The sequence below is a fragment of the Rhinatrema bivittatum genome, chromosome 10, assembly GCF_901001135.1.
Source record: "Rhinatrema bivittatum chromosome 10, aRhiBiv1.1, whole genome shotgun sequence".
Taxonomy (NCBI): domain Eukaryota; kingdom Metazoa; phylum Chordata; class Amphibia; order Gymnophiona; family Rhinatrematidae; genus Rhinatrema; species Rhinatrema bivittatum.
This window is the reverse complement of record NC_042624.1, coordinates 116,527,245-116,554,585: the sequence shown is the minus strand read 5'-3', so window position 1 is coordinate 116,554,585 and position 27,341 is coordinate 116,527,245. Positions and strand designations below refer to the sequence as shown.

At 48.0% G+C, this 27,341-nt stretch overlaps 1 protein-coding gene across 2 annotated transcripts in view; it reads left to right on the top strand.

Annotated features, from left to right (window-relative positions):
* LOC115100083 (cytochrome P450 4B1-like) overlaps positions 1-3,927 on the top strand; it is a 37,006-nt gene extending 33,079 nt beyond the window's left edge. For both annotated transcript variants that reach the window (XM_029618276.1, XM_029618277.1), the window contains exons 11-12: positions 1,607-1,689; positions 3,547-3,927. In XM_029618276.1, the coding sequence (XP_029474136.1) occupies positions 1,607-1,689; positions 3,547-3,715 (252 nt within the window). In that variant the 3' untranslated portion in view covers positions 3,716-3,927. The remainder of the gene's footprint in view (positions 1-1,606; positions 1,690-3,546) is intronic.
* Positions 3,928-27,341: the final 23,414 nt, after the last annotated feature.

The window sequence follows — 27,341 nt, the reverse complement described above, 5'->3', positions numbered from 1 at the left end:
CGATCCCGTTTCTGTGTCCAGGGAGTGTCGTCTGGTGACACCAGCATTACCAGAGTAAATCAGGGTGCCACGGTGCTGCTTGTCATCAGACATCTGTGCAGTGCATGTATGAAGGCAGCCTGGATGACCCGCTGCCATAGACCTGCCTTTTCCTGCAGTAAAGCCGCTACAAAATTTACCAGCTTTGCCGATGGGGGTTAGAAAGGACCTTTTACACTGGGAAGGTAATTTTGAAAGGGGTCCAGCAGCCTCCAGGTGGCCAGATCCCCAATGTGAAAATTGTTCCACAGCTGAGCAGCTAAATACAGCCGCACCGTTTCACTGCCAGGGTTCCCAGGGGCGTAACTAGGAGGGGGGAGGGGCATGCACATACAGAATATTTAAATATATGCATGCGCTTTCCCCGTCTAACTCTTGTCAGAAGGACCAGCAGGGGCAAAGAACGTGGGTACATTTCTTCCCATGTACCCTGCCATGACCTTTCCAAGGGAAACTACAGGGGCCCTTCCCTTTGAAAATTTGCTAAAGGCAAGGGGCGTGGGTACCAACCTTGTCCCTAAATTATCAAAAGGAAACTTCACGGCGAGGTCCCCCTTTGTAAACCACCCACGGGGACAAAGCACCTGTGGGCAGATTTTAGCTCTGAAAGTCCAAAGCCCACAGGTTATTTTCCCAATCCCTGCCCTGAGAGCGTCACCCTCTGTCTGGCTAGGAGGGCACGGGCTGTGGGCAGGTTTCAGCCAAGCCCCTTTGCCTGGGTAAATGACTTTGCCTTGTAGTAGAGAGGGGTCTGTGTCACAGACTGAGGGGACAGAGGGAACGTTCTGGGAGTGATCGAGGGACTAAAGAGAGCTAGGATGTAGCGCTGCCCCTTAGCACTAGATTCCTTCATGGGGAGAGACCTTTCTGCCAAAGTTATTCTGTCTGTAGGATGTCATTTGCTCCCTCCCCTGCTAAGGCTGTCAGAAAGCCCCCACATCCCCTCGGCCGGGCCCTACCGGGTTCAGCAGGGAGCTAAGAGGCAACCTGGAGGGGCCTGGCACAAAACTCCCGCATTACAAAGAAAAGGGGTTTTGTTTGGTTTAAAAGATTCTCTTCTCTCTGTAAGGAAGTAAGAGCTTTCCCGTGTCGCCAGCTGCATGAGCCTGGGGAACTGAAGCGCTGATGATTTCCATGGGCTCACCAGATGGGTTGCAGATCCGTCACAGCGGGCAGGCTGAGCCGGTCCTGGTTTTATCCCCAGTGCATCGTTGGACTTGTGGTTCCTGCCTTCCTTAGTGGAGCCAAAACTACAAGCCCGTAGATGCACCGAGGCAAAGGCCTGACTGACCTGGAAGCGTCTGTTGACCCCCGGATTTAAACGAATACCTTGAACCCATGGGAACGACAGCAGTGACCCAGGGCTTGCTATTGAGCAAGCTTCATTTCAGGACCCACCTTGCCTGGGGAGCCTGCCAGGAGAGGCCGGCATGAGAGAATCTGTGTTTCGTGTCTCCAGGCTGCTGGCTGACGTTTCCCGTCCGGTGATGACAGCAACACATTGGCCAAGCCAGCTGTGAGGTGCCGTTTCTGCTCTGTGCCCTGACACCAGCTCCTTCTCTTGCAGGTGTTTGATCCGCTGAGGTTTTCACCGGAGAACATCTCCGACAGGCACTCCTACGCCTTTGTGCCTTTTGCAGCCGGCCCAAGGTAGGATTGTCCTTTCACCAAGGGATACTGCAGGGAGCCCAAGTAGGTTCTCTTGGCCACCCTTCACCGCTCAAAGTTCTGTGCAAACGTTTAAGCGCTTAAGGTCACATTGTGAATTTCAGTGACTCTCGAAGCGAACAGAAGCTGACACACGGCACAAAGTTAAAGACGTAAACTAAAACAGCAAGCAGGCAGCCCTTCAATACAATCAGAAGCAGAAGAAAAAGAGCACAAAACACCAACAGTCACTGAACATTAAAAAGAACACGGCATGAGAAGTAACGGGTGTCGCTTTATATAATCCACCGGCTCTCGCCTCGCAATGGGCCACAAGCGGTTTCATTCATTTCTGGCTCAAAAATCACTTTTATTCAGACTCAAAATGCTTCTTATCCTAGATTAAAAATCATTCAAAAACACACATGAAGGATTTTGAAGGTTACAGCAAGATAAGTGATAAATAATTTGTTAAGATTCATTAGTGGTGGGAGATATACTTTATGTGTAGATTGTAAAGGGAAGATCCTTAAATTACAATAGTGAACCTGCATAGAAGGTGGACAATAATTACACAGCTTATTTCTGTAGGTAAAAGTGCTTCTCCTGCGGAAATGGATTTGATTTTTCATCTACATATGAGAAGAGGAAGGATGGTGGTCAGTAGATTGGGGTGAGATAGAGGCAGGCCTGGATTTACTCCCAGGCCCTACTAGGCCTGTGCTTAGGGCAGAAAAGTTGGATGGTGGCAAAATTCCCAGCCCTTCCTGTCTGAGGGACTGCCAATCTCGCCTCGGACTTGCGTAAGCCTGCTGCCGCGGTCCTTCCCGTGAGCCTGGACTAAGCCTGCCCTCCACTCCCCAACCTTTGGGTCTCCACCCAGGGGGGAAGGGTCTCTGCGTGCAGGCCTAGCCCCTGCATCAGAAGATTGTGATGCCTGGTGGAGCTGAGAGCCAGGGCTGGGGAGCGGCCTCCGAGCTTTGCCAGGGAAGGGAGAGGTGTTGGGAAGAAGAAGGCAGGGCTCCAAGGTGTGGTGAGGGAGGGTGGGGATGACAGGGAACTGGCACTGCCAGTGCCTAGGGGCAGCTTTGACGCCACCATTCACTGAACGGAAGGATAAAAGGTGGAAGCCACCTGCAAAACTAGAAAAAAAAAACTCAGGAAAAGGCTGAACTGTACAGAACAAGCAAATGACCCCAATTCCAAGCAATTTCTCTTCCAGAAACGAGAGTTGAAATGGCCTCTCAGAAAGCAAAAGAGAATGAAGCACAGAAACGTTGCTTCTTCTCCTAACATTTGGGGAGCGTACATCATTGACCGGGTTGGGAGGGAATATAAACTGAAGTGGAGAAGCAGCAGAGGGACTGACTGTGACCACCTCTGTGTACCTGGGCCTCTGCACATAGTTTCTTTACTTAACAAGCAAAGCATTTTTTTCCACCTGTTATTTTGCTGGCTGAGAAGAACACGTGATAGCTTCCAGGCCAGGCCTTAAGAGGAGGTGACATTACTTGCAAATATAACTAGTTGTGTTGTGTCGATACAGATGCACTCTCGTGCACAAACCCCTATGTATCTTGCTCAGCTTCCCACTGACCTGTATTAGCATCCAAAAGGAGAGCAGAGTCTGTGTGAACCTGGATAGCTGCAGAGGCAGCGAAAGGGAGTCTGGCCCTAAAACAGAGAAAGTGGTAAGAAAGTGCTTTAAACTGGAGGGGAACTGTCCACAGGATCCTGGGACTCTTGACTGCTGGTCAGATTCAGGCAGCCTGATTTCCTCCATCCAGGCTCTAGCCGTGCTGTATTCACTGTAATCTCACCAAGCCCCCCCAAACATGATTCTCCCATCTCGCGTTTCAGGAACTGCATCGGACAGAACTTCGCCATGAACGAGATTAAAGTGGCCATCGCTCTGACCCTGCAACGCTTCCAGGTCTCCCCCGATGAAACACAGCCCCCCATCAAAATACCTCAGGTTGTCCTACGGTCCAAAAACGGCATCCACCTGTACTTGAAGAAGGTCACCTGACGCCGGATTCTTTAATCTAAGACAGGGGGTTCCCAAACCTGTCCCGGAAGATCCTCAGCCATCCCCGGTGATGTCCCCAGAACCTGCACATTTTATCTCATGCGTATTCATGGTGGATATCCCCAGAACCTGCACATTTGATCTCATGCGTATTCATTGTAGATATCCCCAGAACCTGCACATTTTATCTCATGCGTATTCATTGTGGATATCCCCAGAACCTGCACATTTTATCTCCTGCGTATTCATTGTGGATATCCCCAGAACCTGCACATTTTATCTCATGCGTATTCATTGTGGATATCCCCAGAACCTGCACATTTGATCTCATGCATATTCATGGTGGATATCCCCAGAACCTGCACATTTTATCTCATGCGTATTCATTGTGGATATCCCCAGAACCTGCACATTTTATCTCATGCGTATTCATTGTGGATATCCCCAGAACCTGCACATTTTATCTCATGCGTATTCATTGTGGATATCCCCAGAACCTGCACATTTTATCTCATGCGTATTCATTGTGGATATCCCCAGAACCTGCACATTTTATCTCATGCGTATTCATGGTGGATATCCCCAGAACCTGCACATTTTATCTCATGCGTATTCATGGTGGATATCCCCAGAACCTGCACATTTTATCTCATGCGTATTCATGGTGGATATCCCCAGAACCTGCACATTTTATCTCATGCGTATTCATGGTGGATATCCCCAGAACCTGCACATTTTATCTCATGCGTATTCATGGTGGATATCCCCAGAACCTGCACATTTTATCTCATGCGTATTCATGGTGGATATCCCCAGAACCTGCACATTTTATCTCATGCGTATTCATTGTGGATATCCTGAAAACCCGACTGGCTGAGGATCCTCCGGGACAGGTTTGGGCACCTCTGGTCTAGGGAAAATCTGAATTGTGAAAGTTTTTTTTTAGCATGGGCAGAAAGCTGTTTTTGTAATGTTATTTCTGATTAAAGGATAATGTACATAACATGACTTTCAGTTCGGGACCTTACTTCATTTACCTCCCCCGCCCCATAGGTTTGTAGTTTGCACATTGCAAAGAGCCTTTAGCAGCCTCTAGTGCCACGTGGTGAGGACTGCGGCTGTTACAAACCTGGCAAGGCTGTGCCTGGGCCGTTTCCTTGTAGCCCGCCCGTTAGTAAATACCAAAGGGCATAAAGGTGATTCCAATCCCCACCTAAACGTGATGCCTGCAGCCTGAGGGGTATTTATACGTGCAGCGTTCAGGAAGGATCCTGGAAGATCCCAGAGCTGAGAGAAAGCATAAACATTTAAATCTGGGTGTGAAGTCTGGTTTTTTTATTTCAAACGTTTTAAAGATACCACAGCGGGGAAGCTGGACTTGCACTCCATGCACTTTCACGCAGCTTTTTGTCTCCGCTTGGATGCAAGAACAAGAAAACTCCCCCACGCCCTCCAGGACCGAGCGAGCACAACCCAAGATCTCGGGCCGGCGCGCGCCTTATAGAAATTAACTTGCGCAGCAGATCCAAAGCATCCACAGACCCAGGGGCCGAAAGAGGTCCAGGAATACAAAAGTGGGCGGCCGCAAACAATCAGTGTCCTAAAGTGAGTGAGAGTGAGCCTACGAGCGAGCATGGGAGGGTGGAGAAGGAACCAGATCAGGAAGAGGACAGGAAAGCTCTTTAAAGAGTCAGCCCGGCAAACACGGCAAAGACCCAAAAGCAGTGCTGAGAAGTAGAAAGAGTTCCTGCATGCAGAGCAGAACCACTGTAAGCCTGGCACAGGGATGGGTTCAGGGCGACGAAAGATGAGAGATTGAGAACTGTAGCACAGGACACAGGACTACGGACAAAACGATGCCCAGATAGCTCAGGAGAAAACGCTGGTGTAGCAGAGACGAGGAAATCTTGGCGCTGAATTCAGAAGGCCTGTACACAGAAAAGCACGGGTCCATCCACTAGAAACCGTGTAAACACTATAACATCGCTGTACTAGAAAAGCACTGGGTTCATGACCTTGAAAGAACTGGAGAGAATGCAAAAGTGCCAGGGCCGCTTAGATAAGATGTTAGAGAGTGCTGGGGAGGAACTGGCTCTCCTGGTGCATGTGGGTACCAGCGGCATAGAAAGGCACAGGGGGGAGGCTCTGCAGGATGAATTTAGGTTTTTAGATAGGAAATTGAAATCCAGAACCTCCAGGGTTGCATTCTCACAAATGCTCCCTGAGCCATGTAGGGTTGCCAACTGCCTCCAGGTTTTCAGGACAGGCTGATCCAGTCCTGGTTTTACTCCTCTGCATGCAGGTACTTATAGCCTTATTTTTCTTAGAGAGTGCAATAGGGAAATCAGAACAAGTCCCAGCATGCAATAGGGTAAAGCCAGGACTAGATCAACCTGTCCTGAAAATCTGGAGCCAGTTGGCAACCCTAGTTCCATTTACAGGATCTTAGAGGCTGGCTGAGCTCAAAAGTGTGGTTGAGATGATGGAGCCAGGGAAGAGGGCTTTAAGTTTGGTGGGAACTGGAGAACTTTCTGGGGACAGGATAGCCTATTCCAAGAGAATGGGCCCCTCTTTACCAGGGTAGAACCTGCCGCTGGCACTAACATTTAAAACGGAGAGACAGCAGCTTTTAAACTAGACCATGGGGGAACGCTGGCACGTGGTTCGGAGGAAGGTATCTTCCAAGCATACCTGCAAAACAGAGAGGTTAGAACATCACAGTACAGAGGTTATGTCTAAAGCCGAAGAGGCCCAGATGGATGCAGATAAGGAGCAAACACATGTAAATGACTTTATACTGCCAGTATCTCTTGCTAATAAGAAAGTGGTGAATACAAATAGAAATACAAATAAAAAGCATACTCTAAACTGTCTGTATGCAAACGCCAGAAGTCAGGGACCTGGCCTTTGGGCTGGGCTGTAGCATCAGGCCTGAGCCTGGGCTCCAGCCTAGGCTGAAGCCTCAGCCTTGCGTAGGCCGAGGTTGGGGCAATCCTATTGCATCCTCAGCCTACGTAAGACCGAGGCTTCAGCCTCAGCCTAGGCCTCAGCCACGACGTCAGGCGAGCTCTGCAGCCTCAGCCTAGGCCTCAGCCACGACGTCAGGCGAGCTCTGCAGCCTCAGCCTAGGCCTCAGCCACGACGTCAGGCGAGCTCTGCAGCCTCAGCCACGACGTCAGGCGAGCTCTGCAGCCTCAGCCTAGGCCTCAGCCACGACGTCAGGCGAGCTCTGCAGCCTCAGCCTAGGCCTCAGCCACGACGTCAGGCGAGCTCTGCAGCCTCAGCCACGACGTCAGGCGAGCTCTGCAGCCTCAGCCTAGGACTCAGCCACGACGTCAGGCGAGCTCTGCAGCCTCAGCCTAGGCCTCAGCCACGATGTCAGGCGAGCTCTGCAGCCTCAGCCACGACGTCAGGCGAGCTCTGCAGCCTCAGCCTAGGCCTCAGCTACGACGTCAGGCGAGCTCTGCAGCCTCAGCCTAGGCCTCAGCCACGACGTCAGGCGAGCTCTGCAGCCTCAGCCACGACGTCAGGCGAGCTCTGCAGCCTCAGCCTAGGCCTCAGCCACGACGTCAGGCGAGCTCTGCAGCCTCAGCCTAGGCCTCAGCCACGACGTCAGGCGAGCTCTGCAGCCTCAGCCTAGGCCTCAGCCACGACGTCAGGCGAGCTCTGCAGCCTCAGCCACGACGTCAGGCGAGCTCTGCAGCCTCAGCCTAGGCCTCAGCTACGACGTCAGGCGAGCTCTGCAGCCTCAGCCTAGGCCTCAGCCACGACGTCAGGCGGGCTCTGCAGCCTCAGCCTAGGCCTCAGCCACGACGTCAGGCGAGCTCTGCAGCCTCAGCCTAGGCCTCAGCCACGACGTCAGGCGAGCTCTGCAGCCTCAGCCTAGGCCTCAGCCACGATGTCAGGCGAGCTCTGCAGCCTCAGCCACGACGTCAGGCGAGCTCTGCAGCCTCAGCCTAGGCCTCAGCCACGATGTCAGGCGAGCTCTGCAGCCTCAGCCTAGGCCTCAGCTACGACGTCAGGCGAGCTCTGCAGCCTCAGCCACGACGTCAGGCGAGCTCTGCAGCCTCAGCCTAGGCCTCACCGATGGATCCTCACCAGGTTGGGTATGTGGGGGCTGTGGGGGATCCTGGCCCTGTCACTTTCCTGGGTGGGTGGGAGGGAAGGGTCGTGGGGACAGGAGGCCCGATTTTCATTATTTTCTTTGTTTTGGGAATTTTTTTTTTAATGTTTGATTTGGTTTTTTTTCACACAAATGAAATGAATCAAACATTGCAGAAACTGAAATTTGGGTGCAAAAACCTCCCAAAAATGAACTGAAAAACGAAAAGGAACGTTTTATCCTGCAAACCCCTAATGCAATCTGCCCAATGCAGGTGGCACTGTTCATCTTGCCTGCAACTCTGGGGATAGTTCCAAGAGTCTTCATCATTGCTGCTTTACAGAAAGTGCTGTCCGGATATTGTTTCAGCTGTACATATCTGTTTTGTTTTCTGTTTAATGCTTTTTGCATTTTCTCTTGTGTTTGCCGTTTCATTACTGCCTTTATGTTTCTCTCCACCAGATACAAATAAACAATTGTGGGGTTTCATCCTGTGTCCCTTGGCACAGGAAAGGGGTATTATTAGCACTGAATTAGGGGTGCCTGGGTTATGTCTCCAGTATTCAAAGAACCCGCAACCCCCATCTGATCCTGTATACACGTGAGGCATTGGTGGCAGGTTTTTCCCAATGTCACCTGATGGGGGCGCTACAATTAGAAGGAACCCCATCTTCCTGTTAGTAGCTCCATCTCCACCATTAAACCCACGCCCACTCCCTCAACATGGAAGGAAACATCATTCCCAATTCTTTTTAACAATCTTCCTTCCCACCTCACAGTTTCTTAATGAAACTTCATACTCTCTCTCTCCCTGTAGTGTCAGGTACAAAAATAAATAAATGGACTCTTGCAGCATCAGGAATTTGCACACCAGTAACTTCTTCAATGGTTCTCTGCAGCTCACTCCAATATTTTGCTAGAACTGAACACTGATATAAAATATGCACTGGACGTCCCCTTTCTCCACGCTCCCTCCAGCATTTTTCCGAATTAGCACAGAAGCGTACAGGAGTGAGGTAGGTTCTTATAAAAATACAATCCTAACCAATAATCGATGAGCACTTCCAGCCCTCCTCCTCCCAAGCATCAACAATTTCTTTGACTCAAGCTTTGATTAGTGGCAAACGGGTGACATCCACAGGTCTATGAATATATGCGACTTTGCTTCAGATAAGACACAGAAGCTCTGAGAACCTGTTGTACCTTTCTTGAACGCGCAAGCAAGCCTCCTAGGTCGAAATCTAATCTCTGGTTTGTTATATTGTTGAACTTCAATAGGATTTAAGTTAAAAAAAAGAACGTCCAAGCACAGCTTGATAGGTTACCTGTACATATTACGCCATATGAACTCCAGAAGGATTTCTATGGCGCAACGCAGGTATTAAGAAGAGCATTAGCAGAGAAAATTCCCAAGAAATCCAGGCTTATGGGTGAGGTCCGCCCAAAACAAACTTAATTGATCTATAGGTTGGGAAGTAAAATCACTCAGACATTTTCAGTTTTGAGTTTGATCCAAGTGGGTGTAATCTATTCTTCCTGTTGTTTGTTTCTTGCTCTTTATTGGTTATGAATTTCTTGGATTTTGTGATGATCAATTATGTTAGATATATATGTGGGATTATATGTACTTTCTGCGTGCAAAATAAAAACTCATTTGGGGAGAATGACTGCATGCACTGTACGTAGGACTAAACTCTTCCTGAAAGTGAGATTCATACAAGTGTAAATGATAGATTTACTCATTTCCCTCTATATATTTTGGGCAAAGTTAAATGTATTTCTGCCGAGTTCCTAAAGTGGCCTTTTCCCTCGTCATTAGGAGAAGTGACTTATCCAATAAGCGTGTTGGGTACTGCTGGCATGTTTGATGTTTGCCCCACGCTACTCTGACCCTATAAAATTTGTGGTTATTTTATCACTTGCTGCATGAGTGTGTCTGATTTTCTAGAGGGCTGTTTTGTCTTCAATGATGTGGAGAATGAAATTGGTAATAAAACTGCAATCTCTTCCCCCCAAAAAGTGTAAAACCCTAAAGAGACACTAGGTGGTAGCAGTGCGCAGGGAAAAATACACGATGGTCCTGAACGACAAAAATGCAGCCGCGCTTTTTGAAAACATTCAAGACTGTTTTCTGGCACAAGGTTTTCGGATTTTAGACAAATCTCACAGTATATTATAATTATGCAAGGCTGAGGTGTGGGGCTTTTCAGTACCACAGCCCTGCCATTACAGCAAGAGGCTAAGTACCAGGGAAACTCGTGTTCAAATCCTGCTTCTTCCACTGATGCTCCTTGTGACCTTGGGTTCACCCTCCATTGCTTCAAGAATCATTGTAAGATAAGAAGTGCCCAGCTCGATCCAAGGCCCACCCAAGCCCAGCCTCTTGTCTCCGACAGTGGCCAATCCAGATCTGTAGAAAGTACCCAGCAGGTTCCAAAGAGTAGATCCAGTTCCTTGCTGCTCACTCCCAGGAATAGCAATGGCTTTCTCAGATCTATCTGGCGAACAATGACGATTCCTCCAGCCTGTGTGTGGATCCTTTACCCACGTGACCATGGAGGGGAGGGGGAAAGAGAGACAGACACTCAATCTGACACTCTATTCATCTCCCACTCTACGAGGGGCACTTTCAGCTCAGGGTGGGTTTTTAGGGGGGTGGGGTGGTGTTACAAGGCTCTACAGACCCTTGCACTCTAGGCAGACCAATGTAACACCGCCTACCCCCCAAAATCTACCCTGAGATTAAAGTGCCCCTCTCTCTCTTTCTCTTGCTCGCTCTCCTCTGGCCCAAAATCTCCAGACTTGGGCCTCATCAGGACCAGTACTTCCCGGCTTCTTACATTCGCGTGGCCCACATACGGGTAGAAGCCATTTTTTGCGAGAGCAACACTTTTAAAATCGTCCTGTTGGACTCTAAGCCCTCTGAGGCAGCGACCTGAATCGTAAATCACCCTGAGCATGGATTTAGAAAATGGAGGAATGAAATCAAAATCCAATTATTCTGCCCAATTTCCTAATCTGCATTTTTTTAGGGAGAATTTAGATGAAGGAGAAATGCAGATTTCAGAAAGGCAAATTAAAATCATGGCTATGCCTGGCATTTTGTAGTGCTTTTCGACTTCTGTCTGTAACATAACACAGGGAAGGGAAGGCGTCGATAAGATGCTTACGCCAAGCTTTATCTGAACAGATGGACTGTACCATCTCATCAGTGCTTACTGGACATGTAGAAAGGGGGGGGAAACACCGCAAGCAGAATTCTGCTGGAGCAAAATTTTTTTTTTTAAATTTTTAATTTTCAAAATTACATATTCAACATAACATTGAACTTACAAATCAGAAAATAGGGATTCATTTATCTTCATACAGATAATACTTTCCGTAATTATTAACTCCCCTTTTTTCTTTGTTACACAACTACAGGGGGGGGATGACAATACATGAGCAATCACTATTATAAACAGATTTTACCATTCAGGAAGGTAGGGCAGAGTATATATTTTCTTATTCCAAATGATTATTGGATTTGAGACTCAGCCACCTCTCGTTGGTTCCGACGGGTTTCCAAGAACTTCTCTAGATGTTCCGGTTCAAAATATACATATCTTATCCCTTCTGCATGCATTATGCATTTACAGGGAAATCTTACCACTATTTGTCTTCCAAAAGTTCTCGCTTGATTTGCTAAACATTAAAACTTTTTCCTTCTTATTTGAGTCTCCTTAGCTAGGTCTGGGTAGATCCATACCTTTTGTCCCAGATACAAAGAGGTTCTATTTACCAAAAAAAAGTTTCAAAATTTAATCCCTTTCAGAAGAAAGGTTAAACTTGACCAAAAGAGTCCCTCTTTTTTCAATCTGGGAACTAAAGGATGTCTCTAAAAGCTCTGTTACATTTAATGATGTTTCAACAACAGCTTGATCAATCATTTCTTCATTTTTCCAACTTATAAAGTAAACACTTAAAATTGAAGGAAGACTTTCTGGAGATATAGACAACACCTCCAGAAAATAATTCCTCAATTGTTCCTTAGGTGATACTAATTTACATTTTGGGAAATTTATAATTCTTAAATTGGTATATCTGATAGAATTCTCTATACTTTCAACTCTTCTAGACAGCATTGATTCTCCTTGAACGATAGTTGTTTGTTATGATCAGGCTTGTGAACACTTGGACCGACAGAAGGATGGTAATACCTTAGGAGGAGGCTCCTTAGGTTCCCCCGTCGGGTGGCGAGGCGGAACAGAAGATGGGACTAGCGGACCCTTGGCACTGAAGACTGAGACGGCCTTTGAGAGAGTGAGGTGTCATGACGTCGGAGTAGAGCCAACTGGGTCTTCGCCACTGGAAGCCCGCGATCCCCCCGAGAGGAGCCCATAGGAACCCGGGCCGCTGGGACTTAGGTGGACCTTTGAGAGGTCGAGGAGTTGTGAGGTCGGTGCAAGGGCCAACTGGATCTTCGCCACTGGAAGCCCGCGGTCCCCCCGGGAGGAGCCCGTAGGGACCCGGGCCGCTGGGACTTAAGTGGGCACTTGGAGACGATGGTCCGGAAGAAGTCCGAAGTCGAGTGCCAGAGGGTCGTCGCTTACCAGTCCGAGGTCACCCGCCGAGGGATCACCACTTCCCAGTCCGAAGTCACACACCGAGGAGTCACCAAGAAGACATGGGAACCAGGAATCAGGAACTCAAGGAACCAGAAGACTCACTGAAGCAAGCAGACTCGAACAACGAAGTTGCCAAGTCAAAGAGTGAGCGGAGGAAGTCTCCCTTTATACTTCCCCTGTGCCTAGCCCATTAAGAGCAGGTGCAGTCAATTCAGGGAATGAGGTCCCTTTAAATTCTGTAAGGGGGTGCGGCCTCACGCCTAAGGACATGGCGGCCATCTTGGATTCCCGGCCACAGAGCAAAGCGGCCCAATGCCGCAAGGGAGGAGCAGGGACGCCTCTCAGCCCGGCAGTCCCTGCGGAGGTCTGCACCGGTGTGCAGGGGGAGACTGGGGCCGGACTCCCGCGGCCTTCCTGATGCTGCCGCGGCGGCCCCGCTGTCACAGGTGAGATAGGGGATCGCAGCCGCGGAACACAACATTGTTTGAACACTTTTGATATGTTTTATATCTCCCTCAACTTTCGCTAAAGCCTCCACACGATTAGTCACAATAGGAGTCAAATTGAACAAAGCTGTTTGCATATCCTTTATATTATTGTTTAAATTAGAAATGTTACTTTGCAATACAACTATAGCTTGCCAAATCATATCCATAGTCACATTTTGTGAATTCCCTGCTAATACATTAGGTACAGAATTCAAAGAGTGAGACAGAGAGAGTTCTTGCCTGTCGTTGCTCCCCAAGAGTGAGGCAGGTTCTCTTCCTCTGACGGAGGATAAACCTTCGCCAGTTCCCACCTGCTGGAAAGGAAGCACTAGGTCTGCTTCCTCTTTTGGTATTGCCAATCCCAAACCAGTAACTTCCTCGATCGGGCTCGACTCAATAGACGCATTCCATCGCAGAGTAGGTCCTAGATCATTGGTGGATGCAATACTTTTAGGTGGGAAAAATGTTATTGGAGCCCCAGGACTTAGACTGACCTCACCCAAAAGGAAAGATGCTTGCTCCTCATCTACTCCTTTAGCGGGGGACTCTGGGGTTATTAACTCTGCCGGTGAGTAAAAGCCAGTCATAGTTGTTTGTACTGAGGAGGGTCTTGCAGGGGTCGAGGCTTCCTGCCTGACTCTACCTTTTCGCTTAGTATATGGCATATTTATGCCAAACAAGGCAATAGGTAATAAAACAACTTGATGACTTCTCAATACACTTCATATACTTCACGATGTAATTAAGAAGGAGATCAGAGAGAAAGGGGCTCAAAAAACGAAGTCAACAATCATGGGGCCCAGCCCTCCAGCCTTCGCTGGCCTAAGCCGGACCAAGCCGCGCGCCCCTTACAGAGTGCGTGCCTTAGGCAGTGCACCGACGGTGGCGGTACGCCGTCGGCCGACCAATTTTATAATGGCAGACGCAGCCTGATGACCTCACTCGGGCACCGCCTCTCAGTCGAGCTCCTCAGCTGGGTTCCGACGCTCTTCCGAGGTCTCTCACCTCCAAGACTCGCCCAGGTTCATCTCTCCGAGTGCTGGCCTCGACTGGAAAGTCCCACTCTCTCTCCCTCCTCCTTGGACTCCCCCAGGAACAAAATATTTAAAGATGATTTAGGCCTTGGGCAAGGGCTGAGCAATCTGGATTTTGCTCTGTTTGTTGCCCCATTGGGAAATCTGACGCAAGGTGAAGATTCCAAAGGCAAAGGAATTCGTGTTTCACCGTCTTCTATTTGTTTTCACTATGCAAACATCTCAGAAGAAGGAAGGGCGCAGACTCAGACATACTTTAAACATCAGAAATTCCTGATTTTATGGAGGGAAAACATGCTTACAACCCAGAATTCGGTGCATCAGTGAGATCAACCATAAAGAAGGAGTTTATCAATGGAAATGCTAGTTTCTTCTTCTGCTAGGCGCACTATAGCAGAAAGTGTGGGTGCCATGTGCTGTTTTCTGTACAAATTGGTTTATGATTTTCCCTCTTCTTATTGCTGTTGGAAAATGTATTTTATGTTAAATCTGTTTTCCCTTAAATCTAGATCCTTAAGTTTAAGGGGGGAAAAGTCCTCTTTTTTACATGTTGGGCTAGATCCATAAGTTTTTGGATACAACATTATTTTCTAGCTTTTATATAGATATGGTATTATATCTGTGGAGAACCTTTGGTTTCCCTAACTAAAAGGAGTGACCAATTTACTGGGGAGGTTCTGTGGAGGAATACGTGAGAGAGGTTTGGGTTTTGCTCCCGCGTGTGAGAACATCAGATGGTGTGTCCTAGCTGTTTATCATCCCAACGCGCCATCTAGCCTCGTGCATTTTTAGTTACTCTTTCAAGTAGGCAGGAGCTCTCTGTCTCTTGCGTTATCATTTTTTCCCCTAAGTTATGGGAAAGGAGTAAGGAAGATACAAAATAAAGGTAACAAGAACTTTGTTGCTGCTATATTAAATGATACGGAAAGGGAGTGAGAAGAGCCCACCAGATACTGCATAAGGAGTTAAAGTATTTAAAGAGGATTCTGAAAGAGAATTAAATCTGGGACTAAGTTCTGATAAATTATTGGGACTATGTAATATATTCTAACCGCCTTCAGTGGGAAGATCTGAGAATTAAGTTGGGAACTGAAGAAGGATTGAACTATTTTCAATCTAAGGAGTCAAAGGAGTTGAAAGAATTGGGGGGAGATTTTGAAAGGGGCGCGCAAGTTATAAAATCGGGGGTCGGCGCGCGCAAGGGGGGTGCACAACTGTGCACCTTGTGCGCGCCGAGCCCGCTCCGAGCTGCGCTGCCTTCCCCCGTTCCCTCCCTCTCACCCCTTCCGTTCGCCTCCCCCACCCTTTCCCCCCTACCATTTTATTTTTTTGTTTCTTGTTTTAAAACTTACTTCAGTCCTGGGGCTGAAGTAAGTTGCGCGCGCCGGCCGACTGCTGGCGCGCGATCCACCCCCCACAGCGACAAATGGCCGCTGTGCCAGGAGCCTCTGACCCCGCCCCCACCCCCTTCCCGCCCCTTTAGTAAAGCCCCGGGACTTGCGCGTATCCTGGGGCTTTACGTGCGTAACCATTTGAAAATCCGGCCCTTGGAGAACAGAAGATATTCCGTGTAACTAGAGCGCTTCCAGTAAATGCAGAGTCTTTACTAAAGAAGAGGCGTCACAAGCTTATTATATCTTTCTGCTGTCTTATTATATTTATTGAGCTGGAACTAAGGAACAAAATGAAGTGTAAACAGCATTCAGTCATCTAATCCCCTGCTTCTTTTCTATGCTCCAAGTTGTATTACTCCCTTGTTTTATTGTAACTGCATACCTTAGCCTTCTCTTGTTTAATGTTTTATTATTATTATTACTACGATTATTATTATTATTATTATTATTAAGATAAATATTAGTTTTTACCTTTTTTGTTACCTATCCACTTGTTAATTGTAAACCGACATGATGCGATATCTATTGTGAATGCCGGTATAGAAAAAACTTAAAATAAATAAATAAATAATCAACTATAAGGAAATAAGATGGAAACCACCATTCTGCTCATTGTGTGTTTATTGGATGCAGACAAGGTGTTAATTATCGGTGCAGTGTAGAAAGGAGGGTATGAGAACTATTGTTCATCCCCACAACTGGAATCCCGGCACTCAGAGAGTAAAGCTATCTGGTGGGGTGAAGGAGAGACTGAGAGATATTGAATGAGTGTTGTACAGAAAGGGTCACTCTCTTTTCTCTGTGCCCCTGGGTGCCAGTAAAAGAATCCGTCCCACCTAGGGGTTACATATCAATCCTAAGTATTTCAGAATATTTTAATTTGCAGGGTGTGGACTGGGATCTGCAGGTAGAGACATTGTAGATCCTCTTCGAGGACCTCTGCTTAGACAAATGTTGATGGAACCCGTGAGGGGAGGAGTGATACTGGATCTGGGGCTCACAAATGGGGATACCATCTCTTAATGACTGGATAGGTGCCCAACTTACCACCAGTGACCATCAGATGGTATGGTTTGATAGAGCAGCCAAAACAGACAGAAGTCACATGAAGATCAAAGTCCTGGAATTAAAAAATTCAGACTTTGTTAAAATGAGAAGGTATCTTGAGGAAATGGGGTGAAGTGGAGCAGTGGGTGAAATTAAAAGGAGTTATAATAAAGGCAACAAATCCTTCTGTAAGAAAAGTAAATACAAGTAAGAGGAAAATGAAACTGATCTGGTTATATAAAGAGGTGGTTGGACAAATAAAGGAAAAAAGATCAGCGTTCAAAAAATACAGAGGAACTCAAAAAGAGGAACATTGGGAAGAACGTTTGGTGAAACTGAAGGAGACAAGAAAAGAAATCAGGATGGCAAAAGCGTGAGTGGAAGAGGTAAAAGCAAGGTGACAAAACATTTTTCAGATCTATCAGAGAAAAGAAGAAGGCCAGAGGAGGAATCATAAGACTGAAAGAAGACAAGGATCATCACGTGGAGAAAGATGAGGAAAAACCAGCAATATTCAACAAACAATTCAGTTTGATGTTCACTAAAGAAGACCTTGGAGAAGGTCCATTGTTGGTTGGCAAGACTAAAGATGGCAGTGGGATAGATGCAACCCCATTTACAGAAGAGAGTTTGGATGAAACTAGCAAAACTGAAAATGAACAAGACCATGGGACCTGGTCAGATACCTCCCAGGATACTTAAGGAGCTCAGAGAGATGCTGGTGGATCTGCTGAAAGACTTGTTCAATAGATCCCTGGCAATGGGAGTGGAACCATAAGGTTGGAGAAGAATAGTTATGGTTCTTCAATCGCTCCATGGTGAGTCCGCACCTTGAATACTGTGTACAATTCTGGTCACCACATCTCAAAAAAGATATCATTGTCATGGAGAAGGTACAGAGAAGGGCAACCAAAATGGTAAAGGGGATGGAACAGTTCCCCTATGAGGAAAGGCTGAAGAGATTAGGGCTGTTCAGCTTGGAGAAGAGACGGCTGAGGGGGATATGATAGAGGTCTTTAAGATCATGAGAGGTCTTGAACGAGTAGATGTGAATTGGTTATTTACACTTTCAGATAATGGAAGGACTAGGGGGCATTCCATGAAGTTAGCAAGTAACACATTTAAGACTAATCGGAGAAAATTCTTTTTCACTCAATGCACAATTAAGCTCTGGAATTTGTTGCCAGAGGATGTGGTTAGTGCAGTTAGTGTAGCTGGGTTCAAAAAAGGTTTGGGTAAGTTCTTGGAGGAGAAGTCCATTAACTGCTATTAATCAAGTTTATTTTGGGAATAGCCACTGCTATTAATTGCATCAGTAGCATGGGATCTTCTTGGTGTTTGGGTAATTGCTAGGTTCTTGTGGCCTGGTTTTGGCCTCTTTTGGAAACAGGATGCTGGGCTTGATGGATCCTTGGTCTAACCCAGCGTGGCAATTTCTTATGTTCTTAACAACTTTGAATAATTTTGCATCATTGGCAAATTTGATCATCTCGCTCGTTCCCATCTCTAGATCATTTATAAATATGTTAAACAGCAGTGATCACAGTACAGATATCTGGGGCACTGCATGATTCACCTTTCTCCATTGCGAAAACTATCCATTTAGCCCTACTCTCTGTTTTCTATCTTTTAACCAGTTCTCAATCCATAAAGAACATTGCTTCCTATCCCATGACTTTTTAATTTCCTCATGAAATGCTTTGTGAAAATCCAGATACACAATATTAGCTGGCTCACCTTCATCTACAGGTTTATTCATGCTTTCAAAAAAATGTAGCAGATTAGTGGGGCAAGAGTTCCCTTGGCTAAATGCATGTTGGATTTGTCCTATTAAACTATGATTATATATTCAGTAATTTTGTTCTTTATAATAGTTTCAACCATTTTTTCCAGCACTGATGTCAGGTTCATCAGTTTGTAGTTTGTTAGATCACTCCTGGACCCATTTTTTAAAACTGGAGTTATGTTGGCCACCCTCCAATTTTCAGGTACCACAGCTGATTTTAATGATAGTTTACAGATTACTAATAGTAGGCCTGCAATTTAATTTTTTCAGTTTTGTTCAGCATTCTAGGATGTATACCATCTGGTCTAGGTGATTTGCTACTCTTTAGTTTTTCAATTTGCCCTATTGCATCTTCTAGGTTCATTGAGATTTATTTCAGTTCCTCTGAATCATCACCTTTAAATATCACTTCCTGCTTCAGTATCTGCCTTATATCGTGCTCAGTAAAAACCGAAGCAAATAATTCATTTAATGTCTCTTACATGGCCTTGTCCTTCCTTAATGCCCTTTTTTCCCCTCAGTCATCTAATGATCCAATGGACTCCTTGGCAAGCTTTTTGATTCAAATATACCTGAAAAAAACTTTTTTGAGGAGTTTTTGCTTCCACAGCAAATTTATTTTCAAATTCTGTCTTTGCCTTTCTTATCAGTGCTTTGCATCTGACTTGCCAGTGCTTATGCTGTTTCCTCTTTTCTTCATTCAGATCCCTTTTCCATTTTTTGAAAGATATTCTTTTGGCTATACTAGCCTCTCTCACCTCATTTTTTAACCTTATCAGCAGTCATTTGGCCTTCCTTCCACCTTTTTTAATGCATGGAATACATCTCAGTAGATTTCCTTAGTATTCTAAGTTTGTAACTAAGGCAATGGAGGGTGAAGTGACTTGCTCAAGGTCACAAGGAGTAGCAGCAGGATTTGAACCTTGATCTAACCACTAGGCTACTCCTCCAATTTAAAAAGTTGGTATATATATATATATATATATATATATATATATATATATATAAGGCTCCTATCATGTCAGGATTTGTGGAGATAAAGGATTCTACCTATAATTTATTTTATTTATTTATTTATTTAAAATTTTTATATACCGGCATTCATGTTGCAAACACATCATGCCGGTTTACATATAACAGGGGGTTTTAGCATCACGCCCAAGGTCAGCTTCCTACTACTACAAAAAAAGTGTTCTCTCCCAAATCTCCATTTCCCCTCCCCACCTCAGACTATCACAATCCCTGGCATATATCTTTTCCCTATTGATGTTTATATTTACTAATGCAGCCTTTTTAACCCCCAGAGCCAGCATGTCCCCGTCACTTTAAAGGAATTAAAGGCATACTTCTAATATTTTTCTTTGTTTTTTTTAAGGTAGTTGAATTACGAATGTATGTGAAAGATGAATGAATGGACAGTAGCCAAAGTCAAAGCCTTGACAATTAGCACTACTGCCGACAAGTTGCAGACCTGCGCTAAATTAACCCTTGTTGAGATGTGTTACTGTGTGTGAATAATTCTTCCACCTGCAACAAGTTCACTGAGTTTAATGAAGCCGTGATGAACGCTGCTGTGGGTAGGTGCTGGCTTTCTGCTCCTTGAGTGGGTGATGACCGAGAGTACACATAGTCTCTAGAGGGAGATGGAGACCGAGAGTACTCTCGGTCTACTTCTCCCTCTAGAGACTATAGTCTCTAGAGGGAGAAGTAGACCGAGAGTACACATAGTCTCTAGAGGGAGAAGTAGACCGAGAGTACACATAGTCTCTAGAGGGAGAAGTAGACCGAGAGTACACATAGTCTCTAGAGGGAGATGGAGACCGAGAGTACACATAGTCTCTAGAGGGAGAAGTAGACCGAGAGTACACATAGTCTCTAGAGGGAGAAGTAGACCGAGAGTACACATAGTCTCTAGAGGGAGAAGTAGACCGAGAGTACACATAGTCTCTAGAGGGAGAAGGAGACCGAGAGTACACATAGTCTCTAGAGGGAGAAGTAGACCGAGAGTACACATAGTCTCTAGAGGGAGATGGAGACCGAGAGTACACATAGTCTCTAGAGGGAGAAGTAGACCGAGAGTACACATAGTCTCTAGAGGGAGATGGAGACCGAGAGTACACATAGTCTCTAGAGGGAGATGGAGACCGAGAGTACACATAGTCTCTAGAGGGAGAAGTAGACCGAGAGTACACATAGTCTCTAGAGGGAGAAGTAGACCGAGAGTACACATAGTCTCTAGAGGGAGAAGTAGACCGAGAGTACACATAGTCTCTAGAGGGAGAAGTAGACCGAGAGTACACATAGTCTCTAGAGGGAGAAGCAGGTGAAGCCCAGCCTGGCAGCACACATTGGTGCTAATGGTCTCTGGTTAGCTGATAAACGCACTCCCACACCCACATGCTTTCCCTACGCTCTTTCACACTCATCTCTGTGAGCTGCTGTAGATGCAATGCAGAAATAAAGTTGGCCCGTCGGTTTGGTGGAGGCTTTTGAATGGTGGGAAGAAACAACCTAGGAGAAGGGTTTGTTTGGGGGACAGAGTGCATTAGATGGATAATTATCCAGGAGCTTCTAATCACCAATGAAACTGATTTCCCCTCGCTCGGTTTTTATGAAATGTGCCGCACACAGGGATACTTTCTATTCAGAAAGCTTAGGGACTATTAATGTTGACCCCCTAATGACAGCCAGGAGTAGGGTATATAAATAAGAGATCTGGTGTGTGATGGGGGTACAAGGCGGAGATTGGTACTAGTGCTTTATTAAGGTGTATGTGACTTCTTTGGCATGGAAAGTGTGCAGATCTGATCTGCAGTCGGGCCCCAGCCTGTCCCCGTATGTCTTATTTTGAAATATGGGCGATCTGGTACAGCACACACTCAAGAATAGCTCAGCCTCCAGGCTGGCTTTAGTCATGAGGTGAGGCTCTCTGAGGTTGTTTATATTTCTGGGATCCAAGTCAAAAGTTTCACAACAAGGGGTTGGCCATGGGCAGTGCCACTTGACAAAGACTAAAGAGGGCAAGGGTGGGTGAATGGGCATTGCCATGTGACACAGACAGGCTGCAGAGGGTAAGGGTCAGTGTATGGGCAGTGCCGTGTGACACAGACAGGCTGCAGAGGGTAAGGGTCAGTGTATGGGCAGTGCCGTGTGGCACAGACGGGCTGCAGAGGGTAAGGGTCAGTGTATGGGCAGTGCCGTGTGGCACAGACGGGCTGCAGAGGGTAAGGGTCAGTGTTTGGGCAGTGCCGTGTGGCACAGACGGGCTGCAGAGGGTAAGGGTCAATGTATGGGCAGTGCTGTGGGACACAGACAGGCTGCAGAGGGTAAGGGTGGGTGAATGGGCAGTGCCGTGTGGCACAGGCAGACTGGATGGGAAGGAAAATGAAATGAGCTCTAAGCCATGACTAAAGGCACCTGACACTTTAACCTGTTTCTGAAAGCTCACCCCTCCCCGCCCGGCTCTTCTACCCACGGGGGCAGGGAGCTGGCCCTGATCGTGGAGGAGCAGATGAGAGCTGGTGGGATCCCGAGGAGTTCCTGCAGCCTTTATCAGCTTCCAGCGGGGGCTGCGCAGGGGCAGATAAGGCAGGGTGATTATCAGCCCTGACACACTTACTCAGGCTTGCTTGCCAGTTGAAGATTAGGGTCCCTGGAGAATAATTAACAATCCTAAACCCCCCCGTTTTCCCTGGGACCCTTCTGTTGGCTTTTTTCCCTCTGCTGCTTCATCTGCGCATTCTAGCAGGTGTAATAAACTGATAAGGAGGGACTCTGAGGTGAGGGCTGTTTATTCCTCAGCTCTGTCGGCAGAGCAGCAAAAGAGCTGTCTGGCTTCTTCCTTTCTATTGCTTCCAGTTGCTTCTCTGCCTTTCATCTGAGCCCCCCAAAACCCACCTTTTTGACTGTCGTGTTTCCATCTTTAGGGCTCTGGTCGCACGCCTGCTGACCATTCAGGAACCTGGACCTGGGCCACCCAAGCTCCAGAAAGTAGGAAGAACTGGGGTTAGGCACCCTATTCCAGACCTGGGTTCGGGCACCCAATTCCAGACCTGGGGTCAGGCACCCTATTCCAGACCTGGGTTCAGGCACCCTATTCCAGACCTGGGGTCGGGCACCCTATTCCAGACCTGGGGTCAGGCACCCTATTCCAGACCTGGGTTCAGGCACCCTATTCCAGACCTGGGGTCAGGCACCCTATTCCAGACCTGGGTTCAGGCACCCTATTCCAGACCTGGGGTCAGGCACCCTATTCCAGACCTGGGTTCAGGCACCCTATTCCAGACCTGGGGTCGGGCACCCTATTCCAGACCTGGGGTCAGGCACCCTATTCCAGACCTGGGTTCAGGCACCCTATTCCAGACCTGGGGTCAGACACCCTATTCCAGACCTGGGGTCAGGCACCCTATTCCAGACCTGGGTTCAGGCACCTAATTCCAGACCTGGGGTCAGGCACCCTATTCCAGACCTGGGTTCAGGCACCCTATTCCAGACCTGGGGTCAGGCACCCTATTCCAGACCTGGGGTCGGGCACCCTATTCCAGACCTGGGGTCAGACACCCTATTCCAGACCTGGGGTCAGGCACCCTATTCCAGACCTGGGTTCAGGCACCTAATTCCAGACCTGGGGTCAGGCACCCTATTCCAGACCTGGGGTCGGGCACCCTATTCCAGACCTGGGGTCAGGCACCCTATTCCAGACCTGGGTTCAGGCACCCTATTCCAGACCTGGGGTCGGGCACCCTATTCCAGACCTGGGGTCAGACACCCTATTCCAGACCTGGGGTCAGGCACCCTATTCCAGACCTGGGTTCAGGCACCCTATTCCAGACCTGGGGTCAGGCACCCTATTCCAGACCTGGGGTCAGACACCCTATTCCAGACCTGGGGTCAGGCACCCTATTCCAGACCTGGGTTCAGGCACCCTATTCCAGACCTGGGGTCAGGCACCCTATTCCAGACCTGGGGTCAGACACCCTATTCCAGACCTGGGTTCAGGCACCCTATTCCAGACCTGGGGTCAGGCACCCTATTCCAGACCTGGGGTCAGACACCCTATTCCAGACCTGGGGTCAGGCACCCTATTCCAGACCTGGGTTCAGGCACCCTATTCCAGACCTGGGGTCAGACACCCTATTCCAGACCTGGGGTCAGGCACCCTATTCCAGACCTGGGTTCAGGCACCTAATTCCAGACCTGGGGTCAGGCACCCTATTCCAGACCTGGGTTCAGGCACCCTATTCCAGACCTGGGGTCAGGCACCCTATTCCAGACCTGGGGTCAGGCACCCTATTCCAGACCTGGGGTCAGGCACCCTATTCCAGACCTGGGGTCAGACACCCTATTCCAGACCTGGGTTCAGGCACCCTATTCCAGACCTGGGTTCAGGCACCCTATTCCAGACCTGGGGTCAGGCACCCTATTCCAGACCTGGGGTCAGGCACCCTATTCCAGACCTGGGTTCAGGCACCTAATTCCAGACCTGGGGTCAGGCACCCTATTCCAGACCTGGGGTCAGGCACCCTATTCCAGACCTGGGTTCAGGCACCCTATTCCAGACCTGGGTTCAGGCACCCTATTCCAGACCTGGGTTCAGGCACCCTATTCCAGACCTGGGGTCGGGCACCCTATTCCGGAACTGGGGTCGGGCACCCTATTCCAGACCTGGGGTCAGGCACCCTATTCCAGACCTGGGGTCGGGCACCCTATTCCGGAACTGGGGTCGGGCACCCAATTCCAGACCTGGGGTCAGGCACCCTATTCCAGAACTGGGGTCAGGCACCCTATTCCAGAGACAGAGAACGAGTCCTGAAGTGCCTGTTAGCTGCTTCCCACCACTGACTCAGAACCTGGGCTTGGCTCTGTGCTACTTGTCATCAACGGTAGGCGCTACAGTTGGTCACAATGTGGCAGAAGGGTGCACTGCCGAAAAATACCTCCAGCAATTAGGAACTCTTTGAAAGCTACGGGTGTGGCCATGAGACAAAGTCACATATCTTGCAGGCCAACGGAACAATACTGGAAAGAAAAGTATTTTTTAACCCAAAATAAAATGAGAGGGGAACCTATGAATAAGACCAGAAAAGATAAAACACAGAGGCAAGAAATAGCTAAGCACTCTCTTGGCCTTTCTACACAGTTATCCAATACAAATACTGCTGTAGGGGTGGTCAACTCCAGTCCTGGAGAGCCACAAGCAGGCCAGGTTTTCAGGATATCCGCATTGAATATGCATGAGATAGATTTGCATCAATGGGGGCAGTGCATGCAAATATCTCTCATGCATATTCATTGTGGATATCCTGAAAACCTGACCTCTATAGTGCCACTAAGTGTAGGCAGCACTGCACGAATACATAGAAGAGACAGCCCCTGCTATTGGTGCTTTAGGCAGAGAGGAATTCTTTGCTTTTTCAGATAAAATATTCACTATTTTTTTTTTCACTCTGAGATGCCAGAGGCCTATGAATCAGAGTCCAAAGCAATAGTAATCCAATCAATATTGTGCTCTTTTTGTCCAAAGAAGCAAGGCAGCACCATTCCTGCTACACTGTCTCCTGTACTCCAATCAGCTTTCTCGTGCCTGTGCACAATGCCACGCTCTCAACACCGCTGTCATAAAGAATTTGAAGTTATGTGATGCCAAGATACTCTCTCCCCGCCCCTCCCCCCCACCTCACATGCCCACTCCCTTGCCTTCAGCCTGGGACGAGATCTGGGAACTGGCACCCCATGGTTTTACCAGATTGGATTACAATCTGTTCCAGGTCATCGCAATAATTAGGCCTGCAGCCCAGAGGTATCGGCTCTGACATTCAGTAATTATCCTTCCAGCATACGAAGAACACTGAAACCTAAATCCCTGTGATTCACCTAAGGCAATCTATGCCCTGCCACCAGAGCCCTTCCCTGTTTTACTGGTCGCAGCAGCGAGGAGCCTGGGCACGAGGCAAAGCAACTGCATCTGAGGACCCAAGGCATACATTTATCTGCTAGACGTGCCCCTTTCTGACATTTAAAATGCAATCAGAATATAGAAATACCCCTCCTGCGCATGCAGTCAGGATATATAAATGCTCCTCCGCTGATCAGGACACCAAAATAACTGCAGAGGGCAGTTGTGGCCTTTCTGGGTCCTGGAATACCCAGGGAAACAGTTTCAGGCCTCAACTTAAAAAAATAACACCACATACTCTTCCCTCTCCCAACCTTCCCTGCCCCATGGATCTTTCTGAGCAGGATCCAGTCCGAGACCTGATTGAGGGGGGCGACAGGCTGCAGCAGCAGTGCGCTGTGACAGAGTGCAGCACCCGACGAGCTCCCGGGCCCCGCCTCCTGTGCAGAAGACAGGAGGGTCAGGGCCAGTGCAGGGCATGGGAGCAAAGCACGTGCTAGCTCAGTCTCTGGGCCCTCGACGCCTTAGGTGCAAGCTACTGCTGCTGCCACTGCTGCGACGATCAGGCTCAGACTATAGGAGCCAACTCTAGAAAATGATTGGGGGTCTTGTACCCAAGGCAAATTAGAGCACCCCCAGCAAAAAAAAAAAAAAGAAGGAAAAATAAACAGAACACAGTGGGTTGTGAGTGTGAGCAGGTAATGTGGACCTGGGGATGACTCATGTGGCAAAAACTCCCACCAGTCATTCTCCTCCCCAACCCCAGCTCATCTGCTCATTTCTACCAGTGTCCTCCTTCCTGATCCATTGGCTTCCCCCCTACAAAATGCCATCCACACCACAATCACTCCCCCCCCTCCACCACCACCTGTCACTACTATTCTCTCTCAAGCCCCTTTTCTCTTATTCTCCTAATCTCCTCTTCCTTCTCTTTCCGCCCTCTCCTCCTTGCTCCCTCTGAATTCTCCCCCTCCTGCATGGGCACACTTTACCTTTTATCTTACTCTGTTCCCCATTTTCCACTAACCTGTCCTCCTCTGATCCCCTCCCAGTTCCTCTACCCATCCCTCCCCTCCGCAGGTTCTTCCTCACCTCTCCTTAGCCAGCTCGTGTCCTCTGCAAGCCTCATTTGTCCATCCCTTCACCGATTCTCACCCCTCTTCAGCAAGAAGGCTTCCCTTCATTGGCAGGCTCCGCTCGCCTTTCAATTTGTGATTCTCCCTCCACCACAGACTTAGATCACTACCCTGCTCTGCACTCCCTGAGCTCAGGCACTTTTTTTTTCTGGACCTTCTCCTGCCTCCCCAACTCCTGTAGCCCTTCTCCCAGCCAGAGGCAGGACCATCCCTATAAGAGTCTCTACCCCCTGCATGCTCTGAGCCCAGGCAGCCCTGCGGGGCTTACTGCCCTCAGTTTGGAAACCCCAGAGTTAACTCTGTAACCTGTGGGATATAACAGGGGAATGCTTTATTTATTTGGGAACAATGTTCACCTCAGTTCAAACCTTGACTGCAGCCCATTTCAGTACTCGATCTGCCAATTTTCAAGAAACAACCTCCTCCTTCCCCATCCTTTCAGTAAAATACTTTATTTACCCTGGTGACTGTAGGACTCGAAGAAAAGGGCAGGAACCATCCTCCCCCACGCTCGATTCTGCCCAACTAGCACAGAAATCTTCATCAACTTTCAAATAATCAAGTTTCCAACCATTGTGTCTGTGGTTTGAATCTGTCCTCATCTCTGCTTGATCGTGGCTTTCTCTTAGTTTTCTCTCTGCCTCTTCTTTCCTTTTTTCTTTTAAAGCCTATTTTCTGGTCTTCCTCTCATTTCTTTACCATTTGTTATTTCCTTCCATGTGTAGATCTCTTTCTATTCACCTGTATCTCCAAAGCTCATTATCTTCTCTCACGTCCTCCCAATCTCACCTCCTCCTCTCACTTCCATCTCTTTTCTTGCCTCTACCCCCCACCATGTTCCTTTCTGTTCTCACAACCCTTCTCTTGGTTTACCTCCCCTATCCTCCTCCTCCCCCAAGTCCTCGTCACCTCTCCCTCCCTGCATCTAACTACTCACCCCTGCTCCTCTAATCACAGCCCATGTCATCTCCCTTACGGGCGGATACAGTACAGTGCGCTCCAATGGAGCGAACTGTTAACCCGCCATTGGACGCGCGTTTTTGACGCGCTAGCGTTACCTCATTCAGTAAGGGGCTGAAAAGACGCGTCCAAGCCCCCGAACCCAATAACGCCCACAACATGCAAATGCATGTTGAT